A 20,047-nucleotide genomic window follows, 5' to 3' on the forward strand; every position below is an offset into this window, starting at 1 on the left:
CTCCGCAGGGCTTCGCCTAAGCACTACGAAAATATGACCGAGGGACGAAACTGCGGAGACGGGCGCCGCACACGGCTAAGAGATTGTCGTCGCCTTTGTGTGGCGCCCCCTCCCTCATATATATAGGTGGGGGGAGGGGAGGCAGCCAGGAGGCGCCCCAAGGGTGGCCGCTGGCCTCCTTGGGCTCCTGCCCTTTGGCGCCCCCCTTACCTTGTTTGCACAAGGGGGAAAGGAAAGGCGAGGAGAGGAAATGAAGGGGGAGGCCGACTCCCCCCTTTCCCTCTCTTCCCAAGGGTTGCGGCCTTATAAGGGGCGCGCTAGCCCCTTCTGGGCTGGTGTGTCCCCCCCCCTTAGGCCCATATGGCCCATTAACCTCCCGGGGCTTCTCGGAACCCCTTTTGGTGGTCCGATGACTACCCGGTATGCTCTGAAACCTTTCCAGTGTCTGAATAGCATCGTCCTATATATCAGTCTTTACCTCTGGACCATTTCAGAGCTCCTCGTCGTGTCTGTGATCTCATTTGGGACTCCAAACAACATTCGGTCACCAAATCACATAACTCATATAACACTGTATCATCAATGAACGTTAAGCGTGCGGACCCTATGGGTTCAGAACTATGTAGACATGACCGAAACACCTCTATGGTCAATAACCAATAGCGGAACCTGGATGCCCATATTGGTTCCTACATATTCCACAAAGATCTTTATCGGTCGAACCTTTATGACAACATATGTAATTCCCTTTGTCTGTTGGTATGCTACTTGCCCGAGATTCAATCGTCGGTATCTCCATATTTAGTTCAATCTCGTTACTGGCAAGTCTCTTTACTCGTTCCGTAATACATCATCTCCTAACTAACTCTTTAATCACTTTGCTTGCAAGCTTCTTGTGATGTGTATTATCGAGAGGGCCTAGAGATACCTCTCCGATACACGGAGTGACAAATCCTAATCTCGATCCATGCCAACTCAACTGACACCTTCGGAGATACCTATAGAGCATATTTATGATCACCCAGTTACGTTGTAACGTTTGGTAGCACACAAGGTATTCCTCTGGTATCCGGGAGTTGCATGATCTCATAGTCAAAAGAATATGTATTTGACATTAAGAAAGCAGTATCAATAAACTGAATGATCATATGCTAAGCTAACGGATGGGTCTTGTCCATCACATCATTCTCCTAATGATGTGATCTCGTTATCAAGTGACAACACATGCCTATGGTTAGGAAACCTTAACCATCTTTGATCAACAAGCTAGTCTAGTAGAGACTTACTTGGGACACAATATTTGTTTATGTATCCACACATGTATTTAAGTTTCTGATCAATACAATTCTAGGATGAATAATAAACCTTTATCATGAATAAGGAAATATAAAATAACAACTTATTATTGCCTCTAGGGCATATTTCCTTCAGGGAGTAGTCCACCCTCGGGGATGAGGATTTGTACTAGTAGCTATGTGTTTAATCTATCTATCTCTCGTGTTCTTGATTTGACACGATCTTAATGTATCACGAGCTTTGTTAATATAGTTGGATCATATGGTGTTTTCCCCTTTCTATCTTGTTGTGATGAATTGAGTTTTCCCTTTGAAATTTCATTCATATCGGATTGAATACTTTAATGAATTTGAGAACACTTGATGTATGTCTTGCTATGAATACCCGTGGTGACAATGGGGTATCATATTGATTCACTTGATATGTGTTTTGGCACTCAACTCGTGGATTCCCGAGGTGACATTGGGGTAATCTATGCATAGGGGTTGATGCATGTTCTCGTCTTTGTTTCTCCGGTAGAAATCTTGGGGCACTCTTTGAGGTCATCGACTTGTGAGAGGTAAAAGGCCCTCCTTCCACCCCAAAACGAACCCTTTGGCGGGAAGTTAGCCCAGCTAGGCAGATCCAGGCAGGGGAGGGTTACCGGCAGCCACCGCACCGCTCCACAAGGGACAAGGACCACCGACACGACCCGTCTGGCAGCTCCAGATCTTGGCATCGGTAGGACCAGGAGGTCCCCTGCCTCCCTCCCTAGTTTGCCCCAACCACCAGCGGCCAGCCAATGGCACCCCCGCTGAGTCGCCGGCATCCCGCTAACAGGGCCGCCGCCATCTGCCCACACTCACCAACCAAAGAGTATAAGAGATGGGGTCGACCACCTCTGTCACGCTGCCACCCCCACAAACTGGACGCCACGCAAGGTGGCCGCCCGTGACACGCGCCGCCCACGGCCCGCCTCGCGAGATCGGATATGGCTGGGCGGCGAGCACCGAAGCCGCCAACTCTGACCCCCGCGAGCACCTCTGCCGCATCGCCCATTGCACCCCGGACACGCCGTCGATGTCGTCCCGCGCCAGTGCGCGTTGTGCTCCGTGCCCGCCGCCTAGCATGGCACCCAGGCCCGGGTGAGCCGCCCCGCGTCATGCCACCTGTGCGAGGGGAAGAAAAGCTCCCCGCCAGCGCCGGCCAGGCTTCCGACTGCGCCCACTGGCAGAGGCGAGGGAGGCGAAGAGAGGGGGAGGGTGCTCCGCCAGCATCTAGGGAAACCACTCGTGCCCTAAGGGTTGACTCTTCTTTCATTATCTATGTTTTTTTTGCATGATCCAAATTGATTATATGATGTTCGAAAAGACAGATTATAAGGTCCCCTAAAGCGGGCATGCCCATAAAGGAAAGGCAACCGAAAATGGACGGAGATTGGTCAGTGGTCTCCTCTACAGGAGGGTTAGCGTCCTGCGCGGGAGGAAAGGGGAGGTTATGCGTCCTCCATCACATATGTCTGTATACACAATCACGATGACCTCTGACTGGCCTACACGTGCATTGTTTATCTTTTATATATGCATGTCATCTTGAAGGCTTCGTGTGAACCCATTCAATTGGTTGAGTGGAGTTTGACAGCCTCGAGGAAATTCACGGTAAAGTCCCTTTATAACAAGCTAACTGAAGGGTCAGCGCTTGATATAGCTAAGGGGTTGTGGAAGGCAGGTCTGCCTCTGAAGATTAAAATATTCATGTGGCAAATGTTTAGGAATAGGCTGCCCACTTCGGATAACGTGGCCAAACGTAACGGTCCGGCTGATGGTACCTGCACGGTATGTGGCCTAGGTGAAGATGCAAACCATGTATTTTTTAGATGTCACCTGGCCAGGTTCGCTTGGAGCGCTGTTCGTGAAGCCTTTCACACGAACTGGAACCCAGCCTCGGGGAATAACTTAATTACCATACTCAAGTCCACGAAAGGGACTAGTAGTAGAATCGTTTGGCGTTGTGTAGAGGCGCTGCTCTGGGCTATTTGGACGACGCGCAATAAATTACGATTGAGAAAAAAATTCCCTAACCATCCTGCAGATGTGATCTTCAAATGCCATCTATTTCTGCAGGCGTGGATTTCACTGGGGAAGGAGCGCGATGCTGAGCATATGTCAGAGGCCATGACGCGCATCAAGACTATCCAGGCGATGGCAAGACAAGATCCGCCGAGTCGGTGGCGCTTTTGGAGTCTTTTGTGGGAGTTTTATGTTAGCTAGGTCTTCAGCGCTGGATGATTTGGCCGGTTGTAATATTTCCTTCGCGTTGAACCTTCTGTTCCGTTTCATGTCGGTCGTGGACCGAACATTCTCTTTTGCTTTCGCTGAGTTGTAACCTGATGAACCTGGTGCCTGTGGGCTTTATTAATTTCAAGCAGGACGCTTCTAGCGTCATCGTTCCAAAAAAAAACCATTCAATCTACTGGCTACAGTGTACGTGCATCCAATTATGTTATATTCTCCGCATAAAAAAGCTACTACCTCTCTTTCTCCCCTGGAAATATAAACAAAATTACTAATTGAGAAACTATTGAATGGCAAGAAAATCTCTGCCTATATTAACTGCTATATTTGCTGCCAACAAGCATAAATGATCTATACCTAAACCAATATATATTACAGATCACTACCATTTCTGCATACACAATCACATGTGGGCAGCACGGTGCAAAAGGACAAGGGATGGACCAATTGTCCAATTTCATAATCTTAGAAACAACGCCTTCAGATCAGAGGAAAATAAACATAGGTCCTTGGCAGAAGGGCAAGGGATGGACCAATTTCAAAATCCCATTCTTCGGAACCTTAACTACACTGTTCTTTCGAATCCTTCAGAGGAAGGATTCCAGCAACGCGTGCAATGTGTATCTTCTTGTTGATGTACTGCGCATAGGTCTTTGGCTTATTGAGCTGAAAACAAGAACAAATTTTCACAGGCTAAATCATCTGTCAAAAGAATGCATAATGCAGAGGTGATCTGATAAATTACAGTACCCGGTTTTTAACTGCCTTTGCAATCAACTCCTTAGCCTTGTCCTTTTCAGTCTGATGAAGACAAGCAGACAAGACATCACATAATAAAACAAAATCCAATGGATTACACTTGCAAGCCACACACAAAAAAAACACAACTACTTGCTCCCGGGGGAACCTTTGCCGTGCAGGTATGGTACTGGAGTAAGAAAAGATGAAAAGAGATAAGCATACATACACAAGAGAATATCAAGTTACAACTGCAAATTATCCACAGACCAAAACAACCTACTCCCTCCGTTCGGAATTACTTGTCGCAGAAATGGATGTATCTAGGCTTGTTTTAGTTCTAGATACATCCATTTTCGAGACAAGTAATTTCAAACGGAGGGAGTACCTCGGATTCCAATCTCTCCATGGTGTAGTCCCGCTTCAATGCATCTTCCATTCTACGTTGGCGTAATGGAAACTTGTTCAGCGCACAAACCTCCGCTAGAGCATCTCTGAAACTCATCTGAACATTATCCAAGGCAAAAATCATGCATTTCTAAGCATACACAGTGTTTGTAAAAACAAGGAACCATCATCGAATAGTTGCTTAGTTATGCAGACTGGTGTTTATAGTGCAGATCAGCACTAACCTGTTTCTCAGTGACCCGACACCAAATCTCAAAATGGACACCATCTAACTCCTTATACCAAGTACGGTCATACGCCATGCTCTGTTTACACTCCTGAATAAAAAAAGCAAAAACTGTTAGATACTACAATCTCCATTCGCAAATATAAGATGTCAAAACTTTTTTCTGAATTGAATGTATATAGACACGTTTTGGTGTGTTTGTTCACTCATATTTCAGTCCGTATGCAGTCCATATTAAAATATCTAAAACATCTAATTTCTTATTTGTGAACGGAGGGAGTACATGGTATCCATTGAAAGCTACGTAAAAATAACGCATATGGGGGAACCTACAAAGTAGCCATAGTAAGCTAAACATGCAGTGATCTTCTCAAAAGTAGTAGCTGCAAGTTTAATTGCTTGTAAAGCTCCTCGGGAAGATATGCGATCCCACTGCACAACAACGAAGTTATGAGGGCACTACAAGATATATAGATGAGAGGGTAGTTTCAAGATTCTTGCATGGCCATACTTACCTTATGAGATGGCCGGGGAAAATCTAGATAACCTTCCATCCACTGTTGGCAGAGAAAAGAAGTGATTAATCCAAAATATATATACAAACACTGAATAAATAAAATAAAAACTCCTTAACATGATCTGCGATACATACCTCTAGCTTCTTGAACAATTCCTCACAGAACTTGACATACTCTTCTTCAACGTCATGGCTATGAAGGAACTCATGGTACTCACTCCACCTGGCGTACTCAGAACCTCCCTACATTGATAAAGATAGAGAGAGAACCTGTTAGATATGTATAGTCCCTTTTCGGTTTATCCCCATTGTTTGAGGGGTCTCTTGCACTTCACCACACACTTGTATATGTATTGGCCTTTGGCCCTCCTGAGAATACAGTTGCTATTCATCCAACATGGTATCAGATGTTAGGTTCCCCTCTCCCCCGCACGCTGCAACTTCGTGCTAGCTCCTCTCCCGATCCATCCTCTGCCGGCTCCCCTCGCCGTGGATCCAGCCAACCCGGCTCTCCTCGCGGATCTCCTTGCCGCGGAACTGGCCACCCACTTCGAGCTCGTGTCCGCAGCCGCCCGTAGGCATCGTCCCACGTCGCCCCTGCCCGCCGGCTACTCTGCCCGCGGCCGCTGCTGCTGGCCTCGTGCCCCGCCCGGCTGCCGTCGGCTCCTCGCACCGTCCGGCCGCCGCCGCCTCCCAGCAGCGCCTGGCCGCCGCCGCCTCCCGGCCGCGCCTAGCCGCCGCCGGCACTGCGCCCGGCCCGCCCGTCACCTCCTGACCGGCGCCCGGTCTGCGCCCCGCTGCCCCCTGCTTGCGCCTTGTGCGCCCCGTCGCCCAGGTCCGGCTTGGTCTCTCCCTCTGGATCGAGGCCCTTGTGCCCTGATCTGCTTCTGGATCGAGACGTCTGCTCGCGGTTCGCCTTGCATGCGCCTTGGCCCGATCTAGATCGGGTCCCTTCTGTCTGTTGACCAAAAAAAAGAGAGGGAGAGATAAAAAGGGGGACATCTCAGTATGTCATCTTCAGGCTATGTGGTTGTTCCTCGATGCTCGGTGATCTTTGATGGCACCAACTATGCCGAGTTTGCAGGCTTCATGCGCATTCATATGCGTGGATTTCTTCTGTGGGGTGTTCTTTCTGGCGAGGTCCCCTGTCCACCATGCCCTGTTGCGCCCGTGGCCCCAATCCCACCGGTGCCGCCGGTCCTTGCTGCTGAAGCTTCTCAGGCTGACCGGGATGCTGCCAAGGCTCTGGATGATGATGCAGTTGAGGCTTACGATCAGCGGGTATCCGCCTATTCCGATGCTCTCTCTGTGTACCGGGATGATCTGTCTGCTTACACTCAGTGGTGCAATGATGATGCTCGCGCTGCTGCTGTTCTCACTGCGAGTGTCCTCCCTCAGTTTGCTTCCGTGTTCATGGGACTTGGCACAGTTGCAGCAATGTGGTCTTATCTCTGTCAGCGCTATCAGCCCTCTGGTGATGCTCTCTACCTATCTGTGGTGCGTCAGGAGCACGCACTTCAGCAAGGTGATTCTTCTGTTGATGAGTTCTATTCCCAGTGCTCTGCCATCTGGCGCCAGCTTGACTCTCTTCGGATAGTTGTTTGTGGAACCTGTCGTTGCTGTCAGACTACTCGGTCTGATCTGGAGTTTCAGCGGGTCCATGAGTTCTTATCTCGCCTCCGGTCCGAGTTTGAGCCTCGCCGTGCTCACTTGCTTGCTCGTGGTCGTGTTCCTATCTCAGAGATACTTGCTGAGCTTCGTGCTGAGGAGACCCGCCTTCGCTCTGCTGGGTTGCTTCTGGTTCCGTCAGTACTGGCTGCTCGGGCTCCTGCCTCATCTGCTCGCATCACTGCTCAGCCGCTCCTCCCTACTCCTCCAGGGGGGGTGAGTCATCCTCCTTATGCTGAGAAGGGCACGTCGCGACGTGACATTGTCTGTGGTTACTGCTCCCGGCCAGGTCACCCAGAGCCTGATTGTCGTCAGAAGAAGCGAGACCAGAGGCGCTCCTCCTTCAGCGGGACTCCTGTGTCTTCCTCGACTCCGTCACTCACTGACTAGGACATTGTTCGCCTCAAGCGTCTCCTTGCTTCCTCGGGCTCCTCATCGACTGGCTCAGCTGCTGCTGTGACTGCATCCCCTTCCTCACCATCACCGGCATCTACACAGTCAGGTACATCCTCGTGGGTCCTAGATTCTGGAGCCTCCTTTCATATGTCTTCTGATTCTTCCGCGTTGTCTTCTCTCCGACCTCTTGATTCGCCTATTAATGTTCTTACTGCCGATGGCACATCTCTTCCTGTTGCTAGTCGTGGTATTCTTTCCACTCCGTCCTTCTCTGTTCCGAGTGTTTCACATGTTCCTCGTCTTACCATGAATCTTTTTTCCACTGCCCAACTTACTGATTCTGGTTGTCGTGTCATTCTTGATACCTACTCTTGCTCCATTCAGGATCGTCGCACCAAGACTTTGGTTGGTGCTGGCCCTCGGCGCCGTGAGTCAGAGGGCCTTTGGGAGGTTGACTGGCTTTGTGTTCCTTCCGCTGCCACCACTCCTGCCAGCTCCCATGCTCTTGCTGCCTCTTCGTCTGCGTCCTTCCAGCAGTGGCATCATCGCCTTGGTCACATCTGTGGCTCTCGCTTGTCTTCTTTAGTTCGTCAGGGCCTCTTAGGGTCTGTATCTGGAGATGTCTCCTTACATTGTAATGGTTGCAGACTTGGCAAACAGACTCAGTTACCTTATCCTACTAGTGAGTCAGTATCTCAGCATCCGTTTGACTTAGTTCATTCTGATGTCTGGGGTCCTGCTCCCTTTGATTCGAAAGGTGGTCATCGCTACTATGTTCTGTTTATTGATGATTTCTCTCGTTACACTTGGCTCTACTTCATGAAATCTCGTAGCGAGGTTCTCTCTATATACAAACGTTTTGCTGCCATGGTTCACACTCAGTTTGCCACGCCCATTCGTACTTTTCGTGCTGACTCTGCTGGGGAATATATCTCTCAGCTGTTGTGTGGTTTTCTAGCGGAACAGGGTACTCTTGCCCAGTTCTCATGTCCTGGGGCTCATGCTTAGAATGGCGTTGCTGAACGCAAGCATCGTCATTTGCTTGAAACGGCTCGTGCGCTCATGATTGCTGCTTCCCTTCCACCCCATTTTTGGGCTGAGGCTGTTTTCGTATCCACCTATCTCATCAACATTCAGCCATCGACTGCTCTTCAGGGGGGCATTCCTATGGAGTGTCTCACTGGTCGCTCTCCTGACTACTCAGCTCTTCGTATGTTTGGATGTGTGTGCTATGTTCTTCTTGCCCCCCGCGAATGCACCAAACTGACTGCTCAGTCAGTTGAGTGTGTTTTCCTTGGCTACAGTGATGAGCACAAGGGCTATCGACGTTGGGATCCTGTGGGTCGTCGCTTGCGCATCTCGCGTGATGGGACTTTTGACGAGTCTCGTTCTTACTACCCACGTTCTTCTTCCTCGAGTTTCTCTGTCGACGACCTTTCCTTCCTCCTTCTTCCCGATACGCCCCACTGTGTGCCTCTTGTGTCACCTCTTCCTCTGGCACCTCTCCTTCCTTCTCATTCACCACCGACCCCGTCTTGTCCCTCCTCCTCCTCCACCTCTCCACCACCATCTCCAGTCCGTCGTCCTCTCTCCCTGTTTCCTCTCCACTATACTCGTCGCCCTCGTACTGAGAATGTCTCCTCTGACGAGCCTTCCACCTCTGCTGCACCTCTCACGCCTCCCCCGGTTCACAACCTCCGGGCTCGGCCTCGCCCTCCGCCTGATCGCTACTCCCCTGATCGGTACGGTCTCTCTGTTATTGTTGAGCCCACTTCCTATCGGACTGCCATGACTCAGCCTGAATGGCAACTTGCGATGGCCGAAGAGCTCGCTGCCCTTGAGCGCTCTGGCACATGGGATTTGGTTCCCCTTCCTTCCGGTGTCCGTCCCATCACCTGCAAGTGGGTCTACAAGATTAAGACTCGCTCCGATGGTTCCCTTGAGCGCTACAAAGCTCGTCTTGTGGCCCGTGGTTTTCAACAGGAGCAGGGGCGCGATTATGATGAGACATTCGCTCCTGTGGCCCACATGACCACTGTTCGCACTCTTCTTGCTGTGGCTTCTGTTCGTCAGTGGTCCATCTCTCAACTTGATGTTCAGAACGCTTTTCTCAATGGTGAGTTGCGTGAGGAGGTTTATATGCAGCCACCACCGGGGTACTATGCTCCTGATGGTATGGTCTATAGACTTCGCCGCTCCCTATATGGTCTCAAACAGGCCCTCGCGCCTGGTTTGAGCGCTTTGCCTCTGTGGTAACTGCTGCTGGTTTCTTGCCCAGTAATCATGATCCAGCATTGTTTGTCCACACGTCTCCTCGTGGTCGGACTCTTCTCCTTCTCTATGTTGATGACATGATCATCACTGGTGACGACTCTGATTACATTGCCTTCGTTAAGGCTCGTCTTCGCGACCAGTTTCTCATGACTGATCTTGGTCCACTTCGCTATTTTCTTGGGATTGAGATCTCTTCGACTCCTGATGGCTTCTACATCTCCCAAGAAAAATATATTCAGGATCTTCTTGCTCGCGCTGCTCTCGGTGATGAGCGCACTGTTGTCACTCCCATGGAGCTCAATGTTCAGCTTCGTGCCTCTGATGGTGACCCTCTCCCTAATCCCACTCGCTATCGTCATCTTGTTGGCAGTCTTGTCTATCTTGCTGTTACGCGTCCTGACATCTCCTATCATGTCCACATTCTGAGTCAGTTTGTCTCAAACCCCACCTCTGTCCACTATAGTCATCTCCTCCGTGTTCTACGATATCTTCGTGGCACGATCTCTCAGCGCCTTTTCTTTCCCCGCTCCAGCTCTCTTGCGCTCCAGGCCTACTCTGATGCTACCTGGGCTAGTGATCCCTCTGATCGACGCTCACTGTCTGCTTATTGTGTCTTTCTTGGTGGCTCTCTTATTGCCTGGAAGACAAAGAAACAGACTGCCGTTTCTCGCTCGAGTACAGAGGCTGAGTTGCGAGCCATGGCTATGCTGACGGCTGAGGTGATCTGGTTACGTTGGCTACTTGAGAATTTTGGTGTGTCTGCTACTACATCGACTCCTTTATTGTTAGACAGTACTGGTGCTATCAGCATTGCGCGTGACCCGGTGAAGCATGAGCTCACCAAGCACATCGGTGTGGATGCCCACTTTGTGCATGCTGCTGTGCACGATTAGACTCTCGCTCTTCACTATGTGCCCTCTGAGTTACAGTTGGCAGACTTCTTCACGAAGGCACAAACTCGAGCGCAGCATAGTTTTGTTCTCTCCAAACTCAGTGTTGTCGACCCACCATGAGTTTGAGGGGGGGTGTTAGATGTGTATAGTCCCTTTTCGGTTTATCCCCATTGTATGAGGGATCTCTTGCACTTCACCACACACTTGTATATGTATTGGCCTTTGGCCCTCCTGAGAATACAGTTGCTATTCATCCAACAGAACCCATTGCTTAGAAAAAATTAGAACGACGGACAATACATAACCAAAATAGCTACTCCCTCCGTCTGGAAAAGCTTGTCTCTCAAATGGATGTATCCAGTACCAAGTTAGTGCTAGATACATCCATTTGAGAGACAAGGTTGGGACAAGCTTTTTCGGACGGAGGGAGTATATTTTAACTGAAGACTTCAAACACCAAACCATAATTTTATTCCAAAGCAGATATGATAAAGAAGTCAGCAACAAGGTGAAAGAACATTTTGTCAGTTGACACTATATTTGAATTAATCAGTCTTGCCAGTTTATAAGTTGATACATTAACGAGTTAAACGTTTCAGAATATAATATAACGAAAGCTTAGTCTAAGGCAAATATTACCGGGGCTCACTAAATGTAGCATGAACTCGCACACGTAACTGGTCGACAGTCCGGACCCTGATATACTTTTCCATTATTTTTTTCAAAGCAACAATACTTGGTGATTATTATAGCACAGCTCATGACTTTTAGTTGATTCATCAATCATCAGATCATAGTTTTGGAGGCTTTAGTGCGATTGTAACAGCCAGACAGACAGTTGTGCTAATACAATCAACCACAGTTACAAATTGAGGGACTACCCATGCAACAGAAGATAACTCACATAATTTCGAAGGACTAGGCGTTGGTAGTCATTCAGGGAACCCCCTTTGCAGTAATCAGGGTGGAAATACCAATCAAGTGTGGAAATTTCCTCGAATTGCCTGAAAAATCTCTGCTTCTTTAAGAAGGCTTGATCACAGTCGGCCTCAGAAATGTCGTTAAGGTCAAATGTATCTTCCTTTCCCTCCTCTTTCAACTGTAGACAATTAGATGGCCCATAAGATCAAATCGAGTAAAAACAGGAGGTTAAATAATCCAGCAAAGGTAGCATAGAACAAGTAATTAAATGCACGCAACAGGATGCATGGTGTGTGATGATAGATAGTTATATAGATAGAAACTGTGGACTGAACCTTGTGCTTGTAAGATCTGAAGCGATACAGTGCGTGGCGAACATCTTGCTCGTCGAGCTCCTCATTTGTCAGTTTACGGGCAACAATATAAGTAGGGATGCGAGGTAGCTTGTCATGGTAATCAAGGAACTCCTCCTCGCTGATATCCTCTCCCATGCCCAACTCATTCAGCTGTTCGATCAGACGATCGGCTTCTTGCACCTCTTTATTTTCTTCCTTGCCATGTACAATCTCATTGGGATCAGATTCCTGAAAGTGCTTGGGATGCTCCTGCTCGTGCAGCACCTCTGAGCTCTCCTTCAAGCCGCTTTTGTGGTATCTTCAGACTCGAGGCTGTGCGCGCCTTCTTGCTAGGGTGCCCGGCGGCAGATTCTTCAGAGTCCTGGGCAGTAGAGTTCCCGTGAAGAGCACCCGAGCCGGAAGACCCTCTGCTCGAGGGCGCAGCAGCCTTCTTCTGCGGCATCTCTCCACCACTCGAGCCCGCGCCCGCCGCCGCCTCCTTCCCAAGATGTGTTGTCCGCACCCCTCCGCTCGAGGCCGCAGCAGGCTTCTCCGGCGGCATCTCTCCACTCTGAGCCAGTGCCCACCGGCGCCTTCCTCAGACGCGTCGTCACCGCCCCTCCGTTCGAGGCCGCAGCGCGCCGTCCCCTATCCGCGATCCGTCCGCGGCAGTAGCGCTCATCCGGCTAATAACTGTCCCCGGCGTTTACACACAGAGTTTTTTTTTTGTTTGAACACCCGCGTCCACGTCGGTCTGACCCAATTGATTTGCAACATGGGCCAGGTTTTTTTTTTGAGAACCAACATGGGCCAGGTTGCAAACTCCTGAACGCAGCATGACTCATGTTGCGGCTGTCTTCTACACATTGTCGCGTGCCTTCGTGGGCCCAGTGCGTCGCTTCTCATCTTTGGCCTATCTCGTCTTCTTCAACCAATCCCCTCTGCAACTCAGCTCTCTCGCACTTAATCAACTTCTTTTCTTTGGCGAGCTGCTAGCTGCTCTCCAAGAGCCTCTTCTATCTCTCCCTGCCCTTTCCTACCCTTGGCGGTGGAGCTTGTCGTGCACTACTGCGAGGGCTTACAACCACAGCGGATACATGCCATCGGCTGCTGCGGGCGATTGTCAAAGGTGCTGCAAGTGGCCACCACTTGTGTGGGTTGCTGCAAACTCCCCATCAATGTTGCAAAGCGGCACTTCTCTGTGCTCTTTTTGTCCATGCTAATGCTGCTATGGGCTAGGGAGCAATGTTGCAAGGTAACGCCCGCTGCAACAGGTCGAAGACTACTGCTAGCACCGACAATGGTGGATGTGCAACGTGAGTCATGTTGCAAACGTCTGAGAGCAACATGGCTCATGATGTAAAGCACTCGTCTTGCAAAACTCCAAGCGCAATGTGGGTCATATTGCAAATCTTTGAGCATAACATGACTCATGTTGTAAAGCCTCGTCTTGCAAATCCCCGGGTAATATGGGTCATGCTACAAACCTCCGAGCGCAACATGGATCATGTTGCAAACACTTGTCGATTGGCAGACACGGATCGAACGACTATCACGGGTGGATCCAACAGCTCGCTACCCAGATGATCTTTTCAAAAGATCAGTCTGACTGAATATGCAGGGCCCGTGTCTGCGTCGGTTACTTGCTTGCGAGAAATGAGAACAAACAATGTTGCAAAAATAATTACCGCCTAGGTCTGCTTGCTTGTGACGTTGATTGAATACGCACGACTCCCCTGTCTATGCTGGTTGTGACGTCAATCGGCCTAGGTTGTGCACAACGCTTGTGCGAGTTGGAGTCTGACTCTGGTTGGCTGGCTGCATGATGTAGATGTTGGCACATCCACCTAAAAGTACATGTTATATTGGAAGGGCAGGACAGGTTGCCTTTGTAGTACATGATGTGTTGTGCTGGAAGTACGGATTGCGCTACGCGGGAAGTACAAGTTGCACTATGCAGTAGTACACTACCCCATGAAAAGTACAAGTATATTACTGCATGAAGTACAATTTCATTATTCTTATAAGTGCAAGTTGTGTCCAAAAAAGCTCGTAAGAACCAATCGACATGGTATCTAATTTCAAATATATATGTGCAAGGAACGCACCTGTGAAAATGGTATGTAATTTCAATGTTCGATTGAAGAGATATTTTGATTTGAAACTTATATCTTGCAAAAGAGAAACACATATAGTCAACCACAATCCCCAGGTGGAAAAAACCAACAAAACTCTCGTTGCGACAAGTGTCAAACATGTGTTGTACCATACGTCGCCATTTGAGCAACCTTTGCAAGAGGTACAACCTGAGGGTGTGGACGGGCGAAGCGTAAGTTGTGCAGCCTTGATTGTGGGTTTATGTTATAGAGCAAGTTTGACAATGATTCTCTCCTAGAGGTAGAATTGTTGTTTTTGATATTTTCATAGATTTTCCGGCGCAGAATTTTGTGGATTGGGTGCACTTTTGCATTCTTTTGTACTATCCATTTATGTGATTTCAGACAGATGGGTCCATGTTGAGGGTTAAACAGCATCATTACATATTTGTTGATTGGGAGGCCTCTCGAGAGTTTTCTGGCTCATGCGTTCGTCCTTCGTTTGACAGCTTTTGGTTTCAGTTCCTGCAGTGAAGCTGTGAGTCGCTTGATCACTCCATGTAGTTTTTTCTCTCTCTTTTTTGACAGCACACTCCATGTGAATTTTCAGAGTGTTTAGTTTTCTGTGTCTTTTGCCACCACTTGGTCAGCATAATATCGTCCTTTTCTGGGTAAGAAAATAAATAGTGGCCAAGATTTATGTGCTTCTGTTTACTACACCATACGTGTATATCATGTAAGACTACTTCGCATCAAAAGGGTATCAAAGACCGAGATCTCTACCCGCAATAATAATACATATACTCCCTCCTTCCATCTAAGGCCTAATGTGTTTTACAAGAACGCCTTTGACTATTGACAAGATTAATAGTACATGACTATGCATAATGTGAAAATTATATCACTGAAAGCTCCTTTCGCATATGAATTTGACGGTATGCTTTGTGCAAGTTGCATGTCATATATTATTGCTCTAACATTTGGTCAAAATTAGCCTCGAAAAACGCATTAGGCCCTATATAGATGGAAGGAGGGAGTATATGTTAACTACTAAAATTTGATCCCAGCCTGCATAAATGATGTATTACATTATATTGTTAGATCAATAACATTGCTGCACAAACAACTAGATGTGGGCAGCACAGTGCAAGACGAGGGGTGGTTCAGTTTCATAATCCCATTCTTCAGAATCTTAATTATACTGTTGCGTCAGTCTTGGTCTTCTCGGATGGAAGGATTCCAACAATGTGTGCGATCTCTATCTTTTTTCTGATATAATCATCATAGAACTTTGGCTTATCAACCTGAAATGGAATAAATTTCAGTAGATAAATCATCTTTCAAAAGCATGCATAATGCAGAGGTGAACTCACAAGTTACAGTACCCGCTTTTTTACTGTGTCTGCAATCAACTCCTTGGCTTCATCCTCTTCAACCTGAAGGCAAGCAGATCATACATCAGATAAAAGGAAATATTTCAATGGATTACACTTGCGTGTCACATACAAAAGACGCTACTTACTCCAGGTCGAATGGCTGCCGTGCAGGTTCGGAACTGAAGGCAAGAAGATGAAAAGAGATAAGCATATACACAGAAAGCAATATTTAGTTACAAGTGCAAATTATCTATCTAATAACCAAAACAGTTGACATACGTCCTTTTCCAGTGACGTCATGGTGAACTCATTGCCCAGTGCTATTTGCATTAAACTTTGCCGTAACGGAAACCTGTTCAGAACACAAAGGTCCTCCAGAGCGGCTCTGAAACTCTTTTGAACATTATTCAAGGAAAAAGTCATGCATTGCTAAGCATATACAGTGTATGCAAAAACAAGGAACCACTAATAAATACTCCCTCCATTCGGAATTACTTGTCGCGAAAATGAATGTATCTAGAAACTAAAATACGTCTAGATACATCCATTTCTGCGACAAGTAATTCCGAACGGAGGGAGTAGTTGCTTAGATGTGCAGACACTAACCATCCCCTTTTTGACCCGCTGCCAAATCCAAAATACAAACCATCATACTCCTTCAAATATATATGATGATAGCCCATGCTCTCTTTACACTCCTGTAAATCAAGTGAATGCAGCTGTCAGGTACAACATAGTAGCCACTGTAAGCTACATTAAATTAATGTATGTGAGGGATCTTACATCGTAGCCATTGTAAGCCAAAATCGGAGTGATCTTGGGAAAGCTTGTAGCAGCAATCTTAATTGCTTGATAAGCTCCCCGGGAAGATACGTAATCCCACTGAACAAACAACAAAGTTATGAGCTTGCTACAAGATAAAGAGATAATTTACAGTGACATTCCAAGAATTTTGTTAGGCCATACTTTGATAGATGAGGGGTCAATATCGATATAATCTTCCATCCACTGTTGCCAGAGAAAAAAAGAGTTGTTAGTCCAAAGAAATTTGAAAGCGTTGAACAAAAAAAGACAATTTCCTTAACTGCCTCGTTTTCAATAAAATGGGGCAGCGGGAAACCCCTTTTCATAAAGAAAGAGAGATTTCCTTAACATGATCTGTGATGCATACCTTCAGTTGCTTGGATAATTCCTCACAGTACTTGACGTACTCTTGTTCAACATCATAGCTATGAAGGTAGCTGTGGTAGTAACTCCACCGGGTGTACTCAGTACCGCCCTACATTGAAAAGGATAGAGATAGAAAACCGATTGCTTAGAAATGTTCAGAACGACATGCTATAACGAAAGCAACTATATTTTAACTAGAAACTTGAAGCTGCAAAATTAACAATTTAATTAAAACTACATATGATAAAGAACTAAAGAGGTGGCTAATATTTATCAGAAAAATACAATTCAGCTGCTTAAAGAAAATCATTAGGGGCAGTCAAAGAGTCTACAAGCGAACCTTTTCATAGTGAGCACTAAGCAACAAGGCGGAAGAATATTGTTCTGGTTGTCGCCATATTTCAGTTTATGAGTTACAAATTCCCGTGTATCAAAACGTTATGAACACTTTGTTTAAAGCAAAGATTACTACAGCTCACTAAACGTACCAAGAACTCACATCTCAGTGCAATTGGTGTATATATAATCTGGTCCTGCTATGTTTTTCTACTTCTTTGTAAACAAGACCGCCATAGCTTTGGAGACTGTAATGTGATTGCCAGACATTTGTGCTAGTACAACTGACGACAATTATAAATTGATGAAGATCACTCACATAATTTTGAAGGACTAGCCGTTCGTAGTCACTCAGGGAAGCACATTCGCAGTAAGCAGGGTGGAAAAACCAATCGAGTGTTCCGTCTTTTTCAAAGCTAATGAAAAATCTGTTCTCCTCAAGAAACTCCAGATTAAAATCAGCCTCATTTTTATCCATAAGGTTATCAGCCTCAGTTTCATCCTCTTCCGATGTAGTGTCACCTTCCTCATGGTATAGAAGTTGCTTCTCTTTCAACATAGCTAAATATTCCCTTTCTTCCTTATCGTCCTCTCCTTCCTCAAGAAGGTTACCAGCATGCAGCTCTTCCTTGGGCTGTGTCAACTGTAGACAATGAAATGGCATAGAAGATCAAATTAAATGCAAACATGAGGTTAAATAATGCAGCACATGTAGCATAGAAGAAATGGTAAATGCTCCCAATAGAATGCATGGTATGCATGTGAAGATGGATGTGGAACCTTGTATTTGTAATATCTGAAACGGAACAGTGCATGGTCAATGAGTTGCTGATCGAGATCCTTTTCTTCCAGCCCAGCTTTAAGATTAAACCACGGAGGCCTGCGAGCCAGCTTGTTAAAGTAAGCAAGGAACTCCTGATTGCTGATATCCTCTCCCAGACCTGATTGATTCAGCTGTTCGATCAAAAGTTTCGCTTCATGTCTATCTTGTATGTGCCACTCTGCTGTCTTGACATCAACTACACACTCGTCAGGATCATATTCATGGATGTCCTTGGCAGCATCGGCCTCCTCTGCATCAGGGTGCTCGTACTGGTCTAGCAGCTCTCCGCTCAAGCTGGTATCAGCCTCCTCTGCAGGGTGCTCGTGCAGCATTCTTGACATGTGAAACTCTGCTTTCTTGACATGGACTACACACTCGTCGGGATCAGATTCGTGGATAGCCTCCTCTGCCCGTGGGTGCTCGAGCTCGTGCAGCATCTCTCCGCTCGAGCCCGTGCCCACCACCACCTTTGGGATGCGCCGATGGCCCCCCCCTCCGCTCGAGCTCGCCGACCCCTTTACGCGATGCGGCGGCGGCGGCATCCGTCGAAACCCTAACCTAATCTGCCATGGGAAAGTCCCGTCTCTTCGGTCCTGGCAGAGTACCCCCGATTGCTTCTCCAACAGAAAAACGTGTTTCTTTTTTTCTTTGACCTAACGCACGTGTGGCCGTTAACGGGTATGCCCACACGTTTTATGTGGTGTCTAAAAGGATCAGCCCATACGTCTATGTATGGGCAAAACAAGTAATGCCCACAGGCCACTTTTTTTCCTGATGGCCCCTCTCACACGTCTACGTGTGGGCAAAATAAATAACGTCCACACGCCCGTGCGTCAGGCCTCCTACCTCATGGTCCCGCATGCCCCGCATGACAGTCACCACGCGCCTCGCAATTGCTATGGTCCGGACCCTCTTCCATGTTTGTTTAACTGCAGTTGTCATGTCGCTGAACTATAGTTGCCATGTCGGACAACTGCAGTTGCCATGGTTGCTCAACTGTAGTTGACATCTCAGGTTAAGTGCCAGATGCCATTTTTAGACAACTGCAGCTCTTGCCATGTATGGTCTGGTTTACTATAGTTGCCATGATTTGAAAACTTTAGGGGTAGCCACCTACTACACTTGGCAGTTGCCATGTATGATCTAGTTTACTACAGTTGACATGATTTGAAAACTTTAGGAGTTGCCACCTACTAAGTACTAACACTAGGCAGTTGCCGTGTAGCGCTACAAAGAGACATGACAAAATAACATGCTCGGGTAGAGAGAGAATTGCCATCTGTTTACAAGCACACTAGGGCAGTTGTCATTTACCCTGCAAAACACATGGCAACTGGCATGTTCGGGTAAAAGAGAGAGTTGACATCTGCTTACAAGCACACTAGGGCAGTTGCCATCTACCCTGCAAAATACATGGCAACTGGCAGCTTTGGGTGTGGGAGAGGAGACAGGCGTGTGGGCGAACTGATAAATGCCCACACACCAGCCCCCGCGCATGAGTGAAAACTGACATGTGGACGAACTGCTAAACGCTGACACACCGGTCCCTCCGTGTGGTGAAAGTGGACGTGTGGACAACCGGATGAATGCCCACACATCAGCTCAGTCCTACATGGCACCACAAACATACCAAGATTCGTGCAACCACAAACGAACGTGGATCCACGTGTGTGGGCGAGATGCAAACGCCCACACGTGTGGACGTTAGTATTTCCGTTTCTTTTTAGGGAGAGAAAAACGTGCATCTTAAAAACAGCTAGGGAGAGCCACTCCAACACTTCCCATAAAATTTAGAGGAGTAAATGATCAAGTATTCTTTAGATGAACACTTTTGCTTCTCTAAAAATTGGTCAACGATTTGCAATATTTCGCGGAGTAAAACTAATTTAAATGACACAAGCACAAATTCGGTGCACATAAACACAAATTGGGTTCAAATAAAGTACATAAAACTTATTTAAACTTAGTACACACCCTTCCAGATCCTAATCTCCGTTTGATGCGGTGTGAAGGCACAATGCTCCCTAAGAAGCCACTAGGGCCAACATAATCTCCTCACGACCTCGCACAATGCAAGATGTCGTGATTCCACTAAGAGACATTTAAGGGCGGTAATCGAACCCGTACAAATGGCAACCTTTGGGGGCAGTCACTGAACCCGTACACTTTGGCAACCCTTGGGGCTGTCATTGGAATGCGTACAAATTTCTCGCGGCAATCTCCACAACCTAATTGGAGACCCCGACGCTTGCCCGGAGCTTTACACCACAATGATTAAGCTCCGAAGCACCACCAACCGTA

General features: G+C 47.4%; 2 protein-coding genes and 1 long non-coding RNA gene across 3 annotated transcripts; all 3 read right to left on the reverse strand.

Moving 5' to 3' along the window:
* Positions 1 to 4,358: 4,358 nt before the first annotated feature.
* Positions 4,359 to 5,499, reverse strand: LOC123095189 (uncharacterized). Its single transcript, XR_006446118.1, has 3 exons — positions 5,457 to 5,499; positions 5,275 to 5,373; positions 4,359 to 5,032 (listed from the first exon to the last, which is right to left on the reverse strand). It is a non-coding gene; the product is annotated as an uncharacterized lncRNA (long non-coding RNA).
* Positions 5,500 to 11,329: 5,830 nt separating this feature from the next.
* Positions 11,330 to 12,616, reverse strand: LOC123095190 (uncharacterized). The gene is made up of 2 exons (XM_044516997.1): positions 11,946 to 12,616; positions 11,330 to 11,788 (listed from the first exon to the last, which is right to left on the reverse strand). Exons 1-2 carry the CDS (start codon positions 12,099 to 12,101, stop codon positions 11,567 to 11,569), a joined length of 378 nt encoding a protein of 125 aa, XP_044372932.1. The 5' UTR covers positions 12,102 to 12,616; the 3' UTR covers positions 11,330 to 11,566.
* A 2,499-nt stretch (positions 12,617 to 15,115) lies between these two features.
* LOC123095192 (uncharacterized) lies at positions 15,116 to 18,374 on the reverse strand. The gene is made up of 10 exons (XM_044516998.1): positions 17,704 to 18,374; positions 17,243 to 17,566; positions 16,589 to 16,696; positions 16,384 to 16,425; positions 16,201 to 16,299; positions 16,024 to 16,115; positions 15,697 to 15,810; positions 15,564 to 15,596; positions 15,427 to 15,477; positions 15,116 to 15,345 (listed from the first exon to the last, which is right to left on the reverse strand). Coding segments are annotated over exons 1-7 (1,251 nt in total). The 5' UTR covers positions 18,289 to 18,374; the 3' UTR covers positions 15,116 to 15,345; positions 15,427 to 15,477; positions 15,564 to 15,596; positions 15,697 to 15,809.
* Between the last annotated feature and the right edge of the window lie 1,673 nt (positions 18,375 to 20,047).

The sequence above is a fragment of the Triticum aestivum genome, chromosome 4B (assembly GCF_018294505.1).
Source record: "Triticum aestivum cultivar Chinese Spring chromosome 4B, IWGSC CS RefSeq v2.1, whole genome shotgun sequence".
In the NCBI taxonomy this organism is placed as follows: Eukaryota; Viridiplantae; Streptophyta; class Magnoliopsida; order Poales; family Poaceae; genus Triticum; species Triticum aestivum.